This window comes from Oryzias latipes, chromosome 16 (genome assembly GCF_002234675.1).
Source record: "Oryzias latipes chromosome 16, ASM223467v1".
NCBI lineage: Eukaryota > Metazoa > Chordata > Actinopteri > Beloniformes > Adrianichthyidae > Oryzias > Oryzias latipes.
The window spans coordinates 13,144,516-13,166,325 of record NC_019874.2 but is presented as its reverse complement, the minus strand read 5'-3'; the positions used below and the strand labels follow the sequence as shown (position 1 = coordinate 13,166,325).

Sequence of the window (21,810 nt, the reverse complement as noted above, 5' to 3'; positions counted from 1 at the left end):
AATAGCTGTGCGGCACTGAGTGGTTCATAATGTTTTCTTTGTCCTGCCTCAAGAGCTCAAATGAATGTTTCATCATAATTGGGGACAAGCCTTTCTAAAAGCCTCTTTGGAGAGTGCAGTAATGGAGATACTGTTCAAAAGTACATTATTGAGGACTGATGTCATTTGAGGCAAGAAAATAAAGCAGACTATAGTGACGGGTATTGTTTCTTCTACAGATAATGTTTGCAAATGGTTAGGTATGATAGGTATTGTTTCTTTCGAAAAATATGAAAAGCTTACAGAAAACAAGCTTTTAAAAAGCTGTCTATTGTGACATAGTTTGATAATGCAATTAGAACATGTAATGTGTGGAAAAGTTACTTACCCATTAGTCTCAACTACCCTTATGGTTGGATACAGGCCCTGTGGGTAAAAAATTAGCTAATTTAGTGGCCCATACTAAATCTCACGATGGTAGACCCCTTAGTGAGCCCGTAGAGAGAAAAGGTTTTTCTACCCCTTGATCTATCCTAGGCACTTTAACATTGGGAGTTAGGTCATCTTGTCCCCACTAGACAGTGTGCTGAACCTTTTTTCTTCAATGATCTTCACTGGTGTCCATGGATTACATGAAATCCTCTTCACCTTTATCCACCTTTATCATGGTAGAGATAAGACGTCAATGTAAGGGTGGGGTCATCTAAGATAGCACAAGGGTTACAGGCATGCTACAGGGGACAGATCCCACCAAACACTTGAACAACATGCAGGGAAAGAGTAAAGTGAACACTAACAACTGTAAAGTTAAAAAAAACTCAAGTTATTATTATTATTATATAAGTTATTATTATTATTATTATTATTAAGTTGGTTTTTTTTTTAACCCAACTCACAGTTTAAAAAGGGACTGACATTTTTATGGCTTATTTCAACAAAAAAAACAACAACATAAAATGGGTTTAAATGAAACCATTATTACCCAAATAATTTGTATCGCTCCAAAAAGTAACCTGAAAACATGAATAACCAGAGAATTGAGTTGAAGAAATAACCCAAATGTTTTAAGAGTGTTTGTGAGACGCAGGCACGACGATTGGATTTTTCTATTTTTTACCATTTTTTAAATATTGCATACGCAAGGGGCCTGTACGTGCTGTTTATGAGATAATTATACACAGCCTGACTGTTAGAAACTAAGATATTAGACAACCTGGGCAGTTTGTTTGGGCATCCTACAGGATCTTATCACCTGCACATCTTGTGCATGCTAGAGTGTGAAGTAATGCACCTTGTGACAGCATCACTCGTATGTCAGAAATGCGTGTAAGTTAATTATCTCGACTCAATGATTCCCACACAACCGCCACTAAAATGGTTCAAAACATTAGACTCATCCATATCAAGCTTTTTATGGAAGAATAAACCGGCAAGAATTAGTCTAAAAACTTTAAATCTGCAAAAAGCTGTGGAGGATTAGAATTACCTAACTTCCACAAGTACTTTCTTGCAAATAGATTACAATACATCTTAAAATGGTTAAAAAATAATCCAGAAACCAACTCATGGTTAGACTTGGAACAGGCGTTATGTGGAAAGATCAACCTGTCAGATCTACCATTTATTAGCCAAACAGTTAAAAAACGGGATTGTTTCAAAAGTATCAATATAAACGCCACTTTAACAGCCTGGTGGGAATTTCTCAAAATATCAAAATCATCAATTCAACCGTGCAAAATGACACCCATCTGGAACAACCCAGACATCCTTATAAACAAAAAAATGATTCACTTCCCAGCTTGGCAAGCAGGGGTCGTAAAACAACTAGAGCACATAATTATTGATAGAAGATTCATAACTCCCCAGGAACTTCAAGACAAACATGGAATAAATAACTTCTTGGAATATCAGCAACTTAAATCAATTATTACCATAAAGTTTAAATACAGAGACAATGATTTAAAGCTACGATATGTAGTTACCACTCTGATTATGGTCTCAATGAATAAAACTCTATCCAAAATATACAAACTTTTATGTAATTTAGATGATAATATTTCCCTTCCAACAACAAAATGGGGATGCAGATTTGAGCATCAGCACAGATGAAAGTTTCTGGTCAGAACTTTGTCTAAACACCTTTAAACTGACAAAAAGTCCAAATCTGCAGCTAATCCATTTTAAAACTCTACACAGAATTTACTACACTGGACAGAGGATGTTCAAGATGGGTCTCAGTAACTCAGACATTTGTCAGCACTGTGACAGTAATCTACCCGACAGTTACATGCACGCACTAATAATAACTCACTTTGAGGTGGCTGTACGAGCCTCCAGGGAACCACGAGACATACCTGCACTCCCCTTAAAGGCAGTGTCACACAGCCACCATGTACATTTTGCAAATATTTAACGTATTAAATTAAGATCTTCTGTCTGATTTATTCATAAGTGTTTCTTGCGTTCGTCATTCGTCAATGGGTTGTCAGGCGTCCATTGAGGGTTTCAGCCGACAGGTCTTTACGTGAATTCAGTTTTGAGCTGTTCAACATTTTTGGTCAGTTGAGAATTATGCAGTTTATGCGTATTTCATGTAGTTTATCTGCAATTGTAACATAATTTTTAAGCAATTGTGCATTATTTTTGCAAGATAGATAGGCAAATTTGTGGCCTTCGATGACCGTTCCATGTGTGTCTAAAAGACTTTTCATGCATCTACCACCGATGCATAACTTTTATATCACGGATATGGCGCACATATCGTGTTAAAATTACACAACTGACACACGAATCACTAATGAATTGCAAATAAACAGCAATAATCACCCATGGTTCATGTTCTATGTTGATTTAAGTGTTCCTTGTGCGGTTTACTAGTACGTCCGTTGTGATACATCTGTGAAAATATCAAGCAAAGATCACAACCTTTCTCACTTTTTCCACTTATATTCACGTATGAATGTACGCAAAATGTACGTAGTGGCTGTGTGACACAACCTGAAGATGCAGCTGCTCCTCCTCTACGACCCTCTAAAGGCCCAGACAAGTCAAAACCCTAAAGCACTCTAAAGCTCCGTTCACACAGAACGTGATTCACAGCAGAGGTTTTAATGTTTTAATGTTAAGTCAATGGTACAGACGCAATCTGAGGCCCTGCAGCACGAAGGTCTAGACAGCGTGATTAAGCTGCACGGCGTGAATTAGGCGGCGTGGCCAGAGTTCAATTATCTGAATTTTGTCTGGGTCGCCGCATCATGTCTACCAATCAGGGACTTTGGGCATGTGTCGTTTTCAGTGAAACGATCATTTGAATACACATCCAATGACAGGGCTTCTGCCCTAAACTTCAATCTATTTTGTTAACCTGCTGGGGCCGCTGGGTTGCTGGAGCCCGTGATATTTTTCTTATTTTCACGGCGACAATAGTAAATAGGGCCCCTAATTTTTTTTACTCTCCTATCTCTCGATAATGAAGGACAGCGAGACTTCAAAGTGGGTCACAGAGACCCAGAAACACAACGAACGTGGCTGTCATACAGAAAGCTCTCAGAGAGGTAGTGAACTTTTCAGTACCAGAAGAATCTTTTTCACGATCTCGTGAACCAGACCTGGAGACGGAATTGCCAATGTTTTTGTAGAGTTTTTTATAATAAGCACTTTAACATTGGAAGTTGGGTCATCTAGACCCACTAGACAGTGTGTTGAACCTTTTTTCTTCAATGATTTGTGATCTTCACTGGTGTCCATGGATTACATGAGATCTTTCCACCTTTATCCACCTTTGTCATGGTAGGGAGAACATGTCAATGCAAGGGTGGGGTAATCTAAGATAGCACAAGGGTTAAAGGTCAACCCCGGTACAAGTTTTTGTGACTGAGGCTTCAACTGCAACACTGTGTCTGAATGAAATTTTGAGAAAAAATATACAACTGCATCATAGTTTATCAGTTCACACTTACACTGAGCACATAAATGTTCAGGTCAAGAAGTGCATGTTTTACTCGTAAAAAAACTGCACAACTATGTAATTGTGACTACTAAAAATGATATGTTTTTTGATGGCAAAAGTGCATCCCTGAAGCCTTAATAATATTTGCAGACAGAGTTTCTTTGCCTTTCCTCTGTAATTGAAGCATTTTCTTTTGAGGGTTCTTTTAAGGTTTTCATGTTTCATTGCAAAAAAAGCTTTACTTACATTTATTATTTATCTATTTGTTTACTGATCTATTGCTTAAACTTGTGGTCTCGTAGCTACAACCCTGCAGCTCCATTGCAAGACAGCAGAAAACTCTAAATGTGAGTCTTCATTTTTCACGAGAAATCAGACACCTCTCGCAGACTACAGCAGACTTTATTGAAGCAATCTCACAGATTTGGATACAACACACAGGCAAGCCAAGGAGGAAACACCTGAACAGGAAATACTCGATCAAGTGTGTGAAGCGGGAGGTGCGGTGATGACATGCCACATTTTATACATCTCCAAGCAGACAGACGCGGAGAAACATTATTAATAATTTACAAGAGAATCATTAATTTTCTTGTGCAGCCTGTTCTATAAATATTTTGACAGTATTCGAGCGGAGATATGACCAATTTTAAAAATCAAAAAAACAATTCAAAAAAAGCATTAAAGTGAAATTACACATTGTGGAGTCAGGGAGTGTTCACCATAAAGGGACTTTATTCTGTCAGTTTTTTATTTTTATAAAGAGGTAATTTTTGAAATAGAAATTTATAAATTTTAGAGTTTATATTGTTTAAGATTAGGGCATAAACACATATTGCACTTGGATATTCTACTGATCATGTAAAACACTTTTTTTTACATTGTCAACTTAACCCTTGTGCTATCCTATGACCCCACCCTTGCATTGTTCTCCCTACCATGACAAAGGTGGATAAAGGTGAAGAGAATTTCATGTAATCCATGGACACCAGTGAAGATCACAAATCATTGAAGAGAAAAGGTTCAGCACACTGTCTTGTGGGGTCTAGATGACCCAACTTCCAATGTTAAAGTGCCTAGGATAGCACAAAGGTTACAACGCCTTCCATGTTTCTTTGGAAGCAACACCAACAGCAGAAGAGAGAAAGTCAGCTTTTAAATGTTCATTCAAGTTTTACAATTAATTCTGTGCAAAATAATCCACTACAGTCAAAACCTTCAAAGCCTACAATACAGAAATGGCAAATCTGAGTCTGCATGGAGATAAGTGCACTATGATTAAGACAATGACGTTGTTGCTAAACAGTGATAGACAGAACCTAAGACAAAGGTTGGAGAAGCGGCAGATTCAAAATCTGAAACGTGCCATGCTTTTTCATTTTTATTCCTCTGATTTTAAGTTGCTCTTAATTGCATAATCATTTTTAAAGATATATGCAAAAATAACTTTGCAGACTAATCAGTGAATTTTCCATATAGTTTAGTAAATCAGCATGCTTCATAAACCTGTCCAATTTTTGGTTCTGTTTGAAGGGAGCACAAGCCAAACCAGCCAACTTGTTGTCAATGATGGTGCTCCTGCAAAAGCTCAAAGGCGAGCTGTGTGATGTGCTGCCACGCTTGCTGGATGTGGCGGGACTCCGTGGAACGAGAACAGATGGCAAGACGGAGGACAAAACTGCCCGAGAGCTGGCAAGGCACTAGATGAATTTCTCGGCTCTTGGTGATTTTTTTCAGCAAGCTTTGGTTCAGCTCGTTGGTGCCCTAAGAAAAAAAGCAAAGTGAAAAAAAATCAAGCAGTGCTGATGAAATATAGACAGGATTTGTCAAGTTTTCCAAATTAGGACAACCAACTTGAGTTAGTTGTGTCACTCTGTTGGTTGTTTTACAGTTTGCTTTCTTCGCTTGTGCATATTGGGCTCTTATGATGGCAGGTAAAAAAAAGCTTAAATGTGACTGAAATATTGAAAAATGTAGAGAATGTGTTGATACCTTAAGCCTGAAGCAAACCAGTCCCATGACAACAGGAGCACAGATCTCAAACCTCTTGTCTGCTCGCACCAAACTCTCAAACTCTTTGGCAAGACCCACTTGCTGCAAAAACAAATAAATAAAACAATAAATAAATAAAAATCAAATTATCCTGCACCAAAGCTCATCAAGAAGTGTACAGCCCATTGACTCACAAATGCACTTCTCTCATTATTGCATTGTTTTGCTTAATGGAAATTAATTTTCAAAAGCTCAACTTTTTCCCACTATATAAACGTTCAAATACTATGTTGTGGAAACAAACGACAATGAAAGAAAAAAACTAATATTAATATAAAAAAAAAACAAAAAAACATTTAAAAATATTTTAGAGATGTTGACAGAAAGAAATACCTTAATGCTCAGTAAAGGGGAAAAATAAATGATGCCTCTTTTGGTTTGAACAATGTTACTGTATTGTGTACAGCATTACACAACCATAGACGGTCCTTTTAAACTATTGTTTCGTCACAGACAAAACGCTGTAATTTGTAGGATTTTTAACAGGTGGCGCTGTTGTCAAATTTACCAGGGTTCAGTTTTTTGACGGTTTTCACAATGTACATGTGGAAAAGTCTAAAATTAGGAATGAGGTAGGATGAAATAGCTCTTTCTCAGAATTGCTCACAGTAAATGTCATTTCCTTTATTCAGAGTATTTGCATGGATGACATCAAACCTGCTGCTATGGCATGAATTATTTACCAAAGATCAAAGAGACACTGGATGAAAGGTGAAGAGGCCATCTTCTGTACTTTTCATGCCAATTCTCTCTTAATAAATTCAGACATTGTTTTTTAAATAAATGACCTCCAACCGACCTCCAGTGTTTGATTCCAAGTACCACATTTTCTGCACTATATAAGGCACACTTAAAAGCCTTAATCTTTTTCAATAAATAACAGTGTGCCTTATAAACCAGAGCACCTTATATCTGGATTATTTCTGGTTATGCTTGCTGATGTTGAAGACATTTTAGGAGGTGTTGGTTTTTTTAAAACATATTTCTAATAGGGTTTGGAGTTAGCGTAGTCAGAATACAATATGTTACTTGGCTATGTTAACACCCAACCTTGTTAGCGAAGTCCAAGTAATGTGTTTTTTGCCCGTATCAGTCTGTTTTTTGTAGCAAACAAGGTTGGGTGTTATTATGAATACGCTCATGTGTAGCAGTGTTTTTTTACATGTTACTAAAAAGATTGGGAGTTAGCATAGTCACAGTTTTGTTTGTTTTAGGAGTATGAGTCTTTTTTATATGTTGCAAACAAAGTTGGAAGTTACTGGTATTGTAAAGACGCTTACACGACCAACATGGCAAGCGCTTCGATTGTGGCTTTACATGTAGTGCACTGCACACAGGTTCTGGAGCTACTGTGATCGCTTTTAATAAATCGGACTGACCGATGGACTGTCAGTATCTCCAATTCTTATGTCTCGCTTAATGCGCCTTATAGTTTGGTGCACCATTTATATGGCATAAATAGACAATTCATTTACGATACACCTTGCAATCTGGTGCACTCTATATTCCAAAAAAAGGTCAAACTTTTTGTTCTTAATCTCACTTGGGTGGATCTTTTTTTGCTTGTGGACATTAAGATTGATTACTTAATTGCAACATTTTCTATTCATGGGTTGCCTATCGGTGTTTGCAAAGCTAACAAACACAATCATTTTTATTTTTGAGGGAAAAAACGAAAAAAAAAAAGTTGCAGTGGGTTTCAAACGAATCATTTTAAAACCAATAAGTTTGAAGAAAAACATGACAGAAAAATGATGTAATAGACACATGTCCGGTAAATGTCTTATTCCTGCGGGGTTGAGCTCTGCTCCTGCCCACTTAGTTTAAGATGGAAACTAAACATGAAGCAGACCCATCGGATTGACAGAGCAGACTGCATGAATGGAGAAGAAGATCAGGAGGAGAGAAAAACATTCAGCCGTGAAGGATTTAAAACTAGGAGAAAGCAGGAAAAAAAAAGAAGAACAGTTATCGGGGAAAAAATGTTGCTTCAAGAACGAGTCATTTCACTTATACAAAACTGACTGGGTAGAGCATGCTGATAAAATAAAATACTGGACTTCAACTGGATGAAAATGAATAGAGGTCATGAGTCAAATTCAGGGATGGAGGAGACATCGTTATTTTGCTTGTATTTCCCCTTAAATGTTGAGTGAAGCTGGATCAGTCAGTTGCTTACCTTCCTTATATGAGCTTGCAGGCCTTGGAGTCCATACATGCGAAAGACAAACCACATCTTGAGTGATCGGAATCTTCTTCCCAATGGAATCTGCCAGTGCTGCAGAATGACAGAGAGAGGTTTTGTTTTGTTTTTTCTTTTTTGGAATGTATATATAATAATTTATGCAATTAATAACTCATCTTACCCTATAATCAGTGACCAAGCCTGTTCAAAGAAAAATAGTGAATGCGTGTGAGTAAACATGAACATAGCACAAAATAAAATATCCCTATGTAGACCACTTAAGATTTATTCACCCTCCAACTGTGTAATTTGATTGACTAATGTATATCATAGCTAGCATAATGAAGCAGAAACATATCACTAATTATTTTTGCTTCAATAATACATCTCAACAAGGCTTTTTTATATCTTGTTGAATCTCGGGTTATCGCTCACAGCTGTTTCTTCTGGTCATCACCAGCATAGCTGCCACTTTACCCGCAGGTAGCTCATTATGAACAATGGAGGCATTTGTCAGCAGAGCTAATTACCACTAATTAGATAGAAGGGTGAATGCCGGATGAACATAGACTTCTGGGAGCTGCGTCACTGTGATGGGAGGTAACTGCCTCTTTTTGCGTGTATCTAACAATCTGTCAAAGAAATTACAGAGCAAATCTGAGCCCATCAGCTAATTGAGAGAACGTCGGCAGCTGTGTCAGAGACATATTACACCACAACAGATTTAGGATTTCAATAAATGCGTGCTGCTTGTTGTCTTTCTATATTATCAAGATGTTGCTTCTTGAGTACACAAATGTGCATGTAAAAAATGAATCAGTTGGTACCTGTTCTTGAAATTCAATGTTTAGAGACTTTTAGACCCTCTCAACAATAGTCTAACTGAAAATACAGTTGTTTTTCACCTTTCGGCATATGCCTTCAGGGGTCACCTCAGTGGATAGGCTTCCACAGAGTCGGACATTTGGTTTGGCAGAGATTTTTACACTGGATGCCCTTCCTGACACAGTCCTGTGTTTTATCCGGGCTGGGGACCGGCACAGGGAAACCCAGTCTTGGGCTACCGTTGTAGCTACATAGTTGCGCAGTAGCGCAAAGGATCTTGCCCAAGGACCCACACTGGATGAAGCTCATTGTGACCCCTGGGAAACGAACCCTGGTCCGACACGCAGCAAACAGAGCCATCCAGCCACTAAAAATGCAGCACACTGGACTTAATGAGCAAATTAAAATACAAACAGGTAAATTAACTAATTAAAATACCAAACACCTTTCAATCTGGAGTCCAAAAGTCACTCTACTCTTGATTTGCTTCACAGGCTTCAATTCTCACTGATATATATCCATCTAGCATCACATGAGACCTTATATTTGTCATGATTAGGCTGAAGCTCAGTGCATCTAAGAGCTGTAGCACAACACTTGAGCAGTCTTTGAAATGCTAATGTGTGCAGTTGAGCTGGGATAACACAGAACAGGGTATTGCTTGTATGTGCTTGACTGTGAAAACTGATTGAGATCATTTTAGTCCAAAAAATATTTTACCTGACTCCTGGTTTTCATGTTTTAGGTACAGTGGTTCCATCTTAAAGGCTCCAATGATATCTGTTCTCTTCTTCACCCTGTTGACAGCAAAGAAACATACATTATATCAATTTTATTATTTATTTATCTATCATTGAATCCACAGAAATGTATTTATATATTTGTTTATATGATATTGCAAATAATATACCACTCAAATATATGGTTTAAATTTTTTCCCTAATCCACATGTAATGATTAATTTACTAGCTGTGGTGATGCATAAGAGTGATCAACCAAGTTGTTTTAAGCGTCTATCTGAAAACTTACTTAAAGAAAACGTTTACTTATGTAATATTATTAGATTAAATAGGACATAAATAATGATCTCATAAGGAAAGTGTATAGGCTAATCTATAGGATTATCTTTGAGGGTAACATGTAATGTGTCAGTGGAAAAGGTACCGAAACGAGAAAAGGGGCAATGGAGGTACCTTTTACATGCATCTTCCATGTGGGCTATTTTCTGGTTTATGAGTGTTTCCGTTTTGTTTAGAGCATGTCTTGTTTTGTCAATGCTGACAGAAATGGCAGGTGGAAGGCATTATTCTATTCTTACAAAACAAATTACAAAGGTGCAGATTGATACGAGTGTTCATAGTGCTTTTTTGGACCATTAGTCTGCAGGGTAAACAGGTGGGGGTATTGTACCACATGGTGCATAACAGAAGTCCTTGCAAAAAAAATAAAAAAATACTCAAGTGACTCTCATTGCATAATCTACAGGCACACTTCCTGTGTTCTTATGTCATTTTTATTGATTTTGCAGGATGTTGTGTGGAAATGCAGCAAAATAAAGGCAAAGAGAAAAGATGCTTACCACATTGCGGAGCAGTCAAAGTTGATTAACATCCACTTATGTGGATTGAAATTAAAGGAATCTGCATACTATTAAAAGAACAAAGAAAAATAAAATAATTACAATAAATATACATAATATTTTAACAAAATAATAGTAGGAGTATGTGTCTTTTTTTTATATGTTGTAGAAACAAAATTATCACCAACTATGTCACAAAAGTGTTAAGCATAAATATATATTGTCTTTTAGTTTTTTTTATATATTGTCTTTTAAATTTTAATAAAAGCCCAACAGCCTGGCAATATTTCACAAAACATATAGGATTGATAACAAAATAAAACCTCTCCTGGCTGGGTTTACTCAAAGAGAGACGCTCCCTTCCTAATCTGTAATCTGTTTCAATCTTTTTGTTGGCTATCTTTGTAATATCCTTTTCTCTACCTTCTTTGATGCAATAACAGCATAGGGAGACACTGGGACTCAGACTATTAGTTGGCATAGAGCCGGTTGCCTCTACGTCAATCATTTATATCCTAGCAACCGAACCTTCAGCAGTTTCATCTTAGAGGGGGATGGGGGGTGTCTGTTTTTTGTTTATTTTATTTTATTTTTTTCATTTCCTTAAAAATAATCCAACAGATTTAAACGTTTTATTCAGGAAACTTATTTTTCACATTAAAAGTGCAAGATTATTTTCAGAAAAAAAAGGAAAATAAGCCAGGTCTGCCTCCGCAGTAACATTGTTTGAACTTGTGGGTTTAATAAACAGTGATATATAAAGGTCTGCTACAGCCTCAGGAAATTACTCCGCCCTTATCTCCGCGTCTCTGCACAGCTTGGGAAGCAACAGATGCGTTGGCAGCCTCAAAAGACAGATTGATGGTTTTTCTAGTTTTCCGATTGTTCGGACTATTGCTCCGTCTTTCAAGCTTCCTCCGTGACATTAACGTTCCTGCCCTTTTCAAGTAGGTTAGTCCTTCCTTTCATGGATGTAATGACAGATATTTCACATGTGATTAAGCAGGCAGTGTAAGTTTACGAGTGATTTTCACTTTGAATTTTGGTTTTCAAATATAAAAAAACACATTTAATTGTGAGACAACCAGCATAGAAATATTGGTAACACTTTACTACAGCGGTCCCTTTGTTAATGTTTTTTAACGCATAATTAATCATTATTTAACTAATAAATAACGTGTCAATAGTCACTTTTACGCATTACTTTGCATTACTAAGTGTATCATTTAATGCTAGTTGGCAGTTAACTACTGCTATTTTTTCAACCTTACATAATGGATAACAACGCACTAATTAAAGTTTCCCTATGCAATCACTTAGCATTACGTATGCATCAACAACATATTAGTCCAAAGTAATCAGTTACTATGGTTGTTTGTTTGTTTGGAGTTTAGTAGCAGCCGGTTAGTAAAGTTTCGCTTAATGATTTCAGCCCGAACTTATCCTTAATAAATGCTGTATAGCCTCAGAAGCATTACCTAATCATTACCAAACAACCAGTAGTTAACTGCCAACTAATGCATTAACTAATACAATTAATGATATATAGTGTCTGTTAACAAGTAATTCAATAGCTAAATAATGCTGATTGCAATAATGCAATAACTAATGTTAATAAGGGGGTCCTTATTTTAAAGTGTTGCCAAAATGTTTGCATATATTATAGATCAAAAACACATTTTTTGCAAGGTGTGTAGTATGAAAATGTTTCTTTTGAGAATTACTCACCTCCACGCCATTTAATAAAGGTCTAAATTCAGGACAAATAAAAGCACTGCCAGCATAAGCGGCATCAATGTGCATCCACATGTTCTCCTGATTACCTGAAAAAAAAAATCAAATAGTGCCTTTATGTCCACTTCCTCTCATCAATCAGCTGTAGTCAGTGTTTGTGGTTGCGGCTGCTGGACTCACACAGGGGTCCCAGATCGGCGATGTGATCAAAAGCACAGGATGGAGTGGTACCAAGAGTCGCACAGAACTAAAACACAAAATGTGAAAAGGAATATTGGCATTTTCTTTTTTATAGGGAAGATAATTTTGCATTCTGTTCATTCTGTAGTTTAATTTAATTGTGTTGTTTGTTCTTAATTTCCAGATCAGATACATGGTATTATATATAACCAAATAGACAGATAATAGCCTGAACAGAAACAATGTTTGCTTTCAGCAGAAGCCTTGGGGCATTCACATATGTTTTAAAATTAAATTACATCATTGCAGCAGCAGCGTTAACACTCTATATGACTGGGTGCTGCAGGAGAAATTGAATAAGTTAAATTCATAGAAAAGGCAAACTGTATTACTGCTGGTTAGTACTGTGGTAAATGGTTTTTATTTTTGGTGGTTTTGTTTGCATTACATAGAAAGGAATGAGTCCAGCAGCTTTATCTTCTTCCAATATCTTTTTAAGCATTTCCCCTCTGACAGCATACAGATTGTCTGTAGGAACTTTCTTCATCATCACTGCACCAATCAGAGCTGCACGCTCCACAGACGAATGAGCCTAAGGATAGGAAAAGAACAGGTTTAATGAGAAGTTGAGAAACAGCACATCTGATTTAGCAAAAATAAATAATTTAAGATATAATGACATTTCTTTACATTATAACAGTAAAAAAAGTTTATTTGCTAAGAACTGAACCATTTCAAATCTAAAAGAAAAAACACAAGAAAGAAGAGAAAGAGAAAAAATAACATTTATTTTATAAATATAGCCTAATCAACTATAAGTCATACAGAAATCATTACAAATGCTAATAATCATGTATAAAGTCAATATTAAGTTTGATAGAATTAATGTGTCATACTGTATGTTTAAAAGCTAATGTCTATTTATAGTATCTTTTCTTTGTTTCAAACCAACCACTTTTAAATCCATTTCCAATTCTATTGTAAATGGTTATGCAGCAGGGAATACTTCTTTTATTTCTATCCAGACCATGTTTTTTCAAACAGATCTTTATAAATTTAAAGCACCAGACAATTGCATGACAGTCTATAGTTCACAAGGAATGCTATGTTCAAGCTGAAGAGTGTTCCTGTACACGGAAGGCCATGTTCAGGACTTTTGATTCTTCCTTAACAAACATTATGTTGCAGATCAAGGGTTTTTGTCATTAACAAATAGTCTTCATCTATATCAAACGCTATTTTCAAAAACAGGTGTGTTTGTCCAAAATGAACACAGTGTTTAAGAACAAGGATGTCCATCAGTTCAGTTCATGCAACACAGGACACGCTAGTTAGGGGAACAATAATCAACTCTATTTGATCTTTTTATATCTAACCTTTGGTTGTGTAATATCTAAACTTTGGTGAAAAAATTTGCCAGATGATAACCATCAATCTTATTTTTTTTTGGGCAGAGGAAGAGGCGTTTTTCTGGGCTGAAGTGCATAGCTCTTAAAGAGACTGCAAGAAAAAAAAACAAAAAAACAAATTGGACTCTTTGTAAAGGTCTGTGAGGCCCTCAGGCAACTTCCTAATCAAATCACAAAACAAGCCTGGCAGTAAACCTGATCAGAGCTAGATAGAGGCTCACTGAGCCTCCGTCTGCTCTATTTTCGAACCAAGTCTTTTACCGCTACCGGGTAACCATCAATGATGCTGTGTGTGCTGCTGTTTAACCAGACTGCAGTTGCAAGCTTTTTAAATACAATTTTCAGTTTCTTTTTTTTGTCTTTCAGTTTCTTTTAGATTATTTTTAGTTTCTTCAGCTTATTTGAAATCAGTTTTATGACCCTCTATAATACACTCGGGAGTACAAAAAAAGATGGGTTAGGGATGCAAAATTGCTTACAAATAATCTAGAATGTTGAGAGAAGAGTTATGGCATTATTGATCAGCTATTTCAGATCATCATTGACATCACAAACAACAACAAAAAGAAGAAAGTTGAAAAAATATATGTTTCTGGACTTACTTGCTCTGAAGTGTATGCAACCAATTTGGAGAGAATTTCTGCCTCTGATTTTTTCGGGTCAAGCGATTGGACTCGTCGGATTGCTTTGCAGCGGGCAGCAAGCAAAGACACAAGGGTCGCCTCGCTAGCTGTGCCCTGACGAAGAAAAACAGCAAAGGTGGTTAACCATAGATCACTTCCAATTAAAAATGTCTGAATAATGTATGCTGGGCCACATTTTAGACCAAGCATCACTTTTTCCATGTAGTTATGGCAAAAGATGAAATAAATAAAAACGTGAATAGTATTTGCACGGTCCTATGAGACAAAACAATTATTTACTGCACAGGTGAACAGGTAGCTTGAATATTAATGACATGAACTATAGTCCTGTGCTATCTTGTGTGCACAAAACGCTAACTTGTGTGCAAAAAAAATCCTGACTCATGCACACAAAATCCTAACTTGTGCACATAAAATGCTATCTTGTACACTGCACACAAAATCCTAAATTGTGCGCACAAAATGCTAAATTGAGAGAATCATTTTCTTATGTCACGTCCAGGGCTCCGTAGCTGTAAACTATTTTATGTTTTAAAAAAAGCTTATCTCTCTTTTTGTTTCTTTTATATCAATGCCTGAAAAAACAATGGTTCGCCTATGTTCATCCTTATAGTAACAATAACCTAAATGCAAATCAGTGTCTAATTTTTCTAAAGCATAAAGTAAAACTTTGTGACTTGTACTGGGTTCTCGTCAGGGAGAAATCAATCAGAATGACTCTTTAGGTGTTGAAGTTTCCAGAACACTGTCATAGACAAAAGTGGGAGCAGGAAACATTTTCAAGTCATCAGATATTTAAGCAATAAACTAAAACTTTTCATAAACACGTCTCAAAATATGACTGAAAGAAAGAGAGTTTGGTTTTCCAAACTTCCCCAGTGCAGAAAATTTAGACTACTTCTTTGGTAAGTAGAGCACAGATTGCACTAAATCTTATCCATATCCAATTATGATTTTATCTTCTTTGTCAGACAAAAAGAAGAAAGCATTCTGGTCAGGACACAATTTGCAATAAGAATAAACCTTTTCATATCATTACCAGATGTCCAACAAAAATGACGCACTCTTGCACTCAAGCCCGGGTTTGTAGTACAAATGATAGCCCAGAGGCTGCTTCTATTTTTTAAGTATCCAGTTCGGCCTTTGTATTGACACCATGTTTTTAATAATAGCCTGGCAAAGTGCTGTCTAAACACTCATTAGCCTTGCTGCAGTGAGAAGAGCCTCATTGGTTGCCATAGTGAGAAGGTAAGCTGCACTAAAAAAGGGGAGTGGGGAAAAAAAACAAGATGAGCCCGATGAACACACGCATACACACACTTTCATAGTCAGGTGGTCACAAAAGGAGCCACGAAATGATCTGTCATCAGAGTGCACTCTCATGCTTCACTATTCCTCATCCTATTAAACGCAAACACAAGCATTTGTGGAGCGGATCCTCTGCTACCGCTCCTGTGTTTGTGTCAATGGAACACTAAACCAATGTTTTGGCCTTTTTCACACGGAACAATCCCAACACCATCATTGTCAGGTCTCCATTGTCTGCCTCAGAATGACACATTAAAAGGCAATTTCCTGCCAATTTTCTCAGATTTGAGCCAGACAGGGGGGAAACATCAACAAATCAATTGTACCCAATTCCTCTTTGTTTATGAACACAGACAATCTGAAGTGTTTATGTGTAAAAAGCACCTTCATAATCCTTCTGACTGACACAAAAGGGCAAACAGATTTTCTGTGGTTGCTATTAAGGGGAATTTGTCAAGTTACTGTGTTTGAGTCATTTGAAGGACCTCAGGGAGTTTCACTTCATGAATGGATAAAGCGTGGATGATTGTCCAAAAACAATGGAAAATCATCTGTATCTTTAAAGAATTTACGGATCTTAGTGAATGTCGTATCTCTCTGCATAATATTCTCCACTGATAACCTGAACTAGTAGTACATATTTTTACTTTTTAATATAAAAATACTCACAAAAACAAAAAATGAAAGCACTGGAAATGGATGAACGAATTATTAGACTAACTAGAAACATGCGGTCTTGGATTGGTTCATGCAGACTGATTTGATGTCCAATTACAATCCATCTCTCCATCTCTCCATCCATCCATTCATCCATAAATCCATCTATCCATTCTCAGAACCAGCTGACTCCCTTCTGTGGTCACGGGGCTGCTGGAGTCAACCAGCTACTGTTGGGTGAAGGCAGAGTACACCCTGAACAGATCCCCATCAATCCATTGATCTTTGATCATTTCTGATCATTTTTGAAGTAGCAGAGGTCTTCTTGGAGGTCACAAAGTTCTGGACCTGCTCAAAAGCTTCTTTCTAATTTCCAAGACTTTCTAATTTAGGCAGTATCAAATGTTATTTTTGATCTTCTTTAATAACTGACATAGATATATGAGCCCCCTAAAGTTTCATTTTTACTCAATTACAGCCTCCCTAATAAAAACTGATGGCATGGCACTTTTGCGCCAAAATCTTCATTCTAACAGTCACAATTTAGAAATTGATGAACCTCTTAAGACCCAGGCTTACCTTTCTACACACATAATCACAAGGACCCAGTTAAGCAATGTGGTGTCATAACCCAAAATGGGATGTCCATGCATGTGGACGCTAGTTCTTAAGAGGTTAAAACAAAAAGATAATGAAATCATTAAAGATTTTAAAAAAGAAGAAAAGAAGAAAGATAAGTACATGCATACTAACAGTTTGAATCATTTAAAACTCATTTTGCTAATTGCACGCACTGAAACCATCTGGAATCACTAAGATGGTTCTGAATATGAGCTGCACTTGTATCAGAGAAGCAAAAAAAAGATGCTAACCTGAATTACGCCTCCTCCATGGCCGTGTGTGCCGGCTAAAAAACACTCTGGGAGTTGGAGCATCTTTCCAAGCCAGTCTAACATGACGGTCTCCAGCTCAGTGCATGCTGGGCTGGCAGCCTGAAGACGCACCAAAGAATAAGTTCCACTAGAGATATGAGTTAGATATAAACTATAGAGTTACACAAAGAAAAAAAACAACACGTTTTTCTTTTTTTGTTGTTGCATTTTTGTTTATTACCCAGGAAAATCCTATACAGCCAATGGCTGCACACAGCATGTCAGCCAGCATAGCAGGGTAAGAGGAGGCTGCTGGGAAGTAAGCAAAGAAGTTTGGACTGTGCCAGTGTGTTATCTGGGAAAAGATCAAACATGCACACTTAGATCAGGTTAATGCCATAAACAGTCAATAATGAAAAATACTGTTATAATTGAGCTTCTGATTTTGTAAGAATTTTGTTAATCCATGGAGTCTGTTAAAAGCTCAGTTGAAAACATTTCTATGGAAAATATTTTGGTATAAATTATGCAAATGTAAAAGCAATATCTGGAGAAGCTGGAATTCAAAACATAATTTTTAGCAGTAATAAAAAGAAAATTTGTCCTAAAAACATCAATCCGAAGTTCTATATATCAATGTTAAACTTAAAAAAGGAAAAAGTTTTTTTTTGGTTTTTGAGTGTTCCAAAGAGCTAGATCCACATTATAATAGGAACATGAATCAGAATTTCTATATTAAAAAAAAGATTTTAAAAGCACATTTTTATTGTTGGCGATACAGATTTCCCTCTTCTTAACAGTGGTGCAACAATTACATTGACAAAATTCAGTTTAAAGACCCAGTCCAATAGAAATTGTGTTTTTGGTGTTTTGAACACGATTTTGTGGCATTGTTCTCATAATGGAGAACATCAATAAAGAAAATAAGATTAAAATTGCATTCCTGGGTATTTCTTTATTCAAATTGTTGTGAAACAAAAGCAAATCAAAAAATTCAGTTTGGAAAAGAGATTGAGAAATAAACAGCTGTTAGTCATTCTACTTGTCAGAATAACCATTCTTGCTCTGACACCTTTTTTTTAACATCTTCTAGCTAATTCTAGTTTGTTTTTCATGATATTTTTTCTTTATTGCAAGTTATTGAAGTTATAAACTGATCAATCAGATGCCTCAGTATAAGCATGTGGTTCCCTCTGGCCTCCACCTTTAACGTTTGATTGACAGATTCTCCCGACCCGCCTTCAGTGAAAGCGGTCTGGACTTTGACCAAGCTCACTTAAGCTAACAGTGGTTGGCCTTGGAACGTGACTCAGACCGACTCGGACCAATCGCAGTAAACTGGCTCCAAATGGCGACTGAAAAGGCTTCATTTTCCTGGAGCCGGAGGTAAGGCATTTTCTATGGGTGACGTCACACCCGTTTTGCCCAGTGATCTATATCTATGGTCCCGCCAATAACTCCTGCCGCTCTGCAGGTTTCTATGTCCTAGAAAACGACCCAGGTTTTTTTATTTTGTCTAAAAATGACAAAATCATAATTAAAAGACCACTGGATACGCTTTGCAAATAGATACAATTATGATTGGAATGGGACTTTAAGCACACATTTTTTCTGGTTGTGCATTAATTTTTAGAATCAGAATTTAAAAACAACAGAGCCCATATGTTTTTCTTACAAATCCAAAGCAACTCACCCCTGGCATGATCACCCTCTCCACATCTTTCATGATGTCCTCATAGCTATCAGGCTCTACTGGTGCCTCAGTAGGGATTAAAGAACGGAGATATCCGGGTTCCACATCTGGGTAGACTGGTCGTTCCTCAATCTTTTCCAGGTAGTCGGCGACATGATCCACCATCTCTTTTCCTCTGCGCCGAAACTCTGCAGCATCCATGGTTCAGCTAAACCACGGCAAAAATATCCCACATTTAACCAAGCATCGATATAATGGAGTCAATGAGGCTTTTCTCCATTTAACAATGGGAAAAGTGCAAGCACACACAAATACACATTAACCCAGACATTTAACCTTTGAACATAGAAGTAGTAGAGCAATCATGAAAGAATCTGCACCGTGGTACCTGGATAAAATTGTATTATTGACATTTTCACATTTCCTTAGTCACTTAGAGACATGAAGCACATTGAAATTTAGGCACAACTATTTTCAAATAAATATATTACTTGTTAAATGAAAACTTGATAAATGCATTCTATCACAAACCATTGTGTGTTAGTAAAGGACATTCTCACTTGTGGCTGTAACAAAATTAGATTTAAAACAAGGAATCAAATCAAACATCCAGGTTTGCTAAGTCTTTTCATTTTTCATTGTGAAGGAAAAAGGAATTTAAAACTTTAACCACGTTGTAACTGCCTGACAGTTTTCTTGTCGGATTGGTTTAATCTGACACAGAATGCTCCAATAAGTCAACAGTCATTTGCAGTTTTGCTTTTGAGGTTTTATTTAATCAATCTTTTAGTCTTTTATTTCAGATTCACTAATATTCTGAACCACTTAGCTGGTTTGTATAAGCCGGCTGGTTTTAAACAAATGAATGAACCACTGACCCTCTTACTCTGTTAAGCCAGTCATACAGCTTTAGTTCCACTAACCCTAGTCTGTCATGGACAGAATGCCTAAGTACTTATTTTCCCATGATTTAAATGTCTATAATTGAAAAATGAGTTTAATAAAAGGGTGCCTTGACAAATTCTACTTGGTTTTTTTGAATTACAGTAACTTGATGGAACAAATATTGTATTTCTAGGGGGAAAAACTGTTATGCATATATATATATATAGGTGACATATCACTTTAGTAATGTTGCTTACTCAAACAGAACAGCAGCATGTGAACGTTGCCCTGTGCTCAGCACTACAGCCCTATCATTCAACAAGTCTGTCACTGTGCAGGTGCTGTTCCCGTGATGACAGACACAGCTCTTATCCTCAGCCTTATCTCAGATGGGATTAGACACGCTGTATGGATGTGCGTCTGTGCGTCTTTATACTCACATAGGTGAGAGCTTCAGCGGCGGGGTGTAGAAAGTGGATCCTCACCTCCTGCTTTCCTTCCAGCAGCAAACAGGGAACCAGCGAGTGTGTTTGTGTGTGCAAGCAGGACAAGAGACATTTGCTGCTTTTATGTTGCCTCTTACGCCCCTCATCACGCCAACCCCCACAAGGCCAGCCAATGGGAAGGGAGCTCAGGAACAACGCAAGAGACTGATTCATAAGAAGTTACACACACACACAAAGCACATACACGTACACAAAAAGCATGGAAATCTTAAACACAACCTTGTTATGAAAATGTTACTTATAATTACCACTTAATAAAGCTCAAAATATAATAGACAAAAAATAAAAAGTAAGTAGAATAGGGACGTCAGACTCATTAGTGAAAGGCTGATTTTTTATTTTATTTTAAAAAGAGATAAATAATGTTACATGTTGGCCTTGTTTCCGAGGTGTATAAAAGGTAATAATTTCACTCTTGTCTCTGTTTTAACACAACCTTAAATTCATCGCTAGGCATGCATTGTTTACCTTATTTTCTATAACCTTAAAGAGGATATTTCGGCCTCTAATGGCCATTTGTTTCATAGTTTACCATCCATTTTCTCAGTGTAGAGTATAATAATAAAACCTTATTGTTACCACAAAGCGGGAAATTACCTAATGTTATTGTTAACAATGTTTAGACTGATGAGGTACAAATATTCAATAATGAGAATAAACGTGGCCAATTTGTGTTTTGCCAAGAGTATGATTGTTAAATGTATATTAAAGGACAAAAAAATACATATACAAAATGTAATGTAAGTTAAAATCCAATTGTAAAGAAAATGTATGACAGCTGTTGAATAAAAACAAAGATTGTTTTTGGTAGAAGAAGGCATTTGTGGATTGAAACTCGCGTAGGCCCCAGATGTTGGTTCCAACCTCCTGTCATGGCAAGCTAGGCGAGACAGACCCAGACGCTGGAACCCGGAAGGAAAACACAGGTGGGTTATGACCTAAGTAATAAGGTTTATTTTCATCCGTTGTGGCAAAGCGGGAGGCTGGATAATGGTTGTAGCGAGACTGGAGGTTCAGCAGTGGCTCGTGGCGCGACTGGATGGATCCGTGAGGTACTGCTATCCAAGAAGGCTGGAGACACAGGTGACCACTCGTGGTAATGATGTCCTGAGAACGAGGCATAGAATGGAGTTAAACGAGAACAAAGATGCATGGACTAAGTAACTTAGAGACCAGGCTAAGCACCATCAGGGGCAACGAACTGGTGACGAATACTGGTTCTGGATATCCTTAAGAAGGTCTGGAAGCATTGTGAGTTGAGCGGACACAGCTGAGTCGAATCAGGAACTAAGCAGAGAGGGGAGGGGGAGGAGAGCTGCCAGAGGCACCATGACACAACCATCAGATTAGTCC

General features: G+C 37.1%; 1 protein-coding gene across 2 annotated transcripts; it reads right to left on the bottom strand.

The window, feature by feature from the left end:
* Nucleotides 1–5,064: 5,064 nt before the first annotated feature.
* On the bottom strand, nt 5,065–20,526 carry ddc (dopa decarboxylase). Of its 2 annotated transcripts, XM_011485023.2 has the most exons (14): nt 20,392–20,526; nt 19,067–19,274; nt 17,615–17,728; nt 17,374–17,493; nt 14,495–14,629; nt 12,932–13,075; nt 12,484–12,550; nt 12,298–12,392; nt 10,570–10,637; nt 9,711–9,787; nt 8,347–8,366; nt 8,160–8,258; nt 5,921–6,022; nt 5,065–5,692 (listed from the first exon to the last, which is right to left on the bottom strand). In XM_011485023.2, exons 2-14 carry the CDS (start codon nt 19,265–19,267, stop codon nt 5,492–5,494), a joined length of 1,443 nt encoding a protein of 480 aa, XP_011483325.1. In that variant the 5' UTR covers nt 19,268–19,274; nt 20,392–20,526; the 3' UTR covers nt 5,065–5,491. The 2 variants fall into 2 exon arrangements, with proteins under 2 accessions (XP_011483325.1, NP_001153917.1); NM_001160445.1 differs by lacking the exon at nt 20,392–20,526 and having other exon boundaries at nt 5,448–5,692; nt 19,067–19,268.
* Between the last annotated feature and the right edge of the window lie 1,284 nt (nt 20,527–21,810).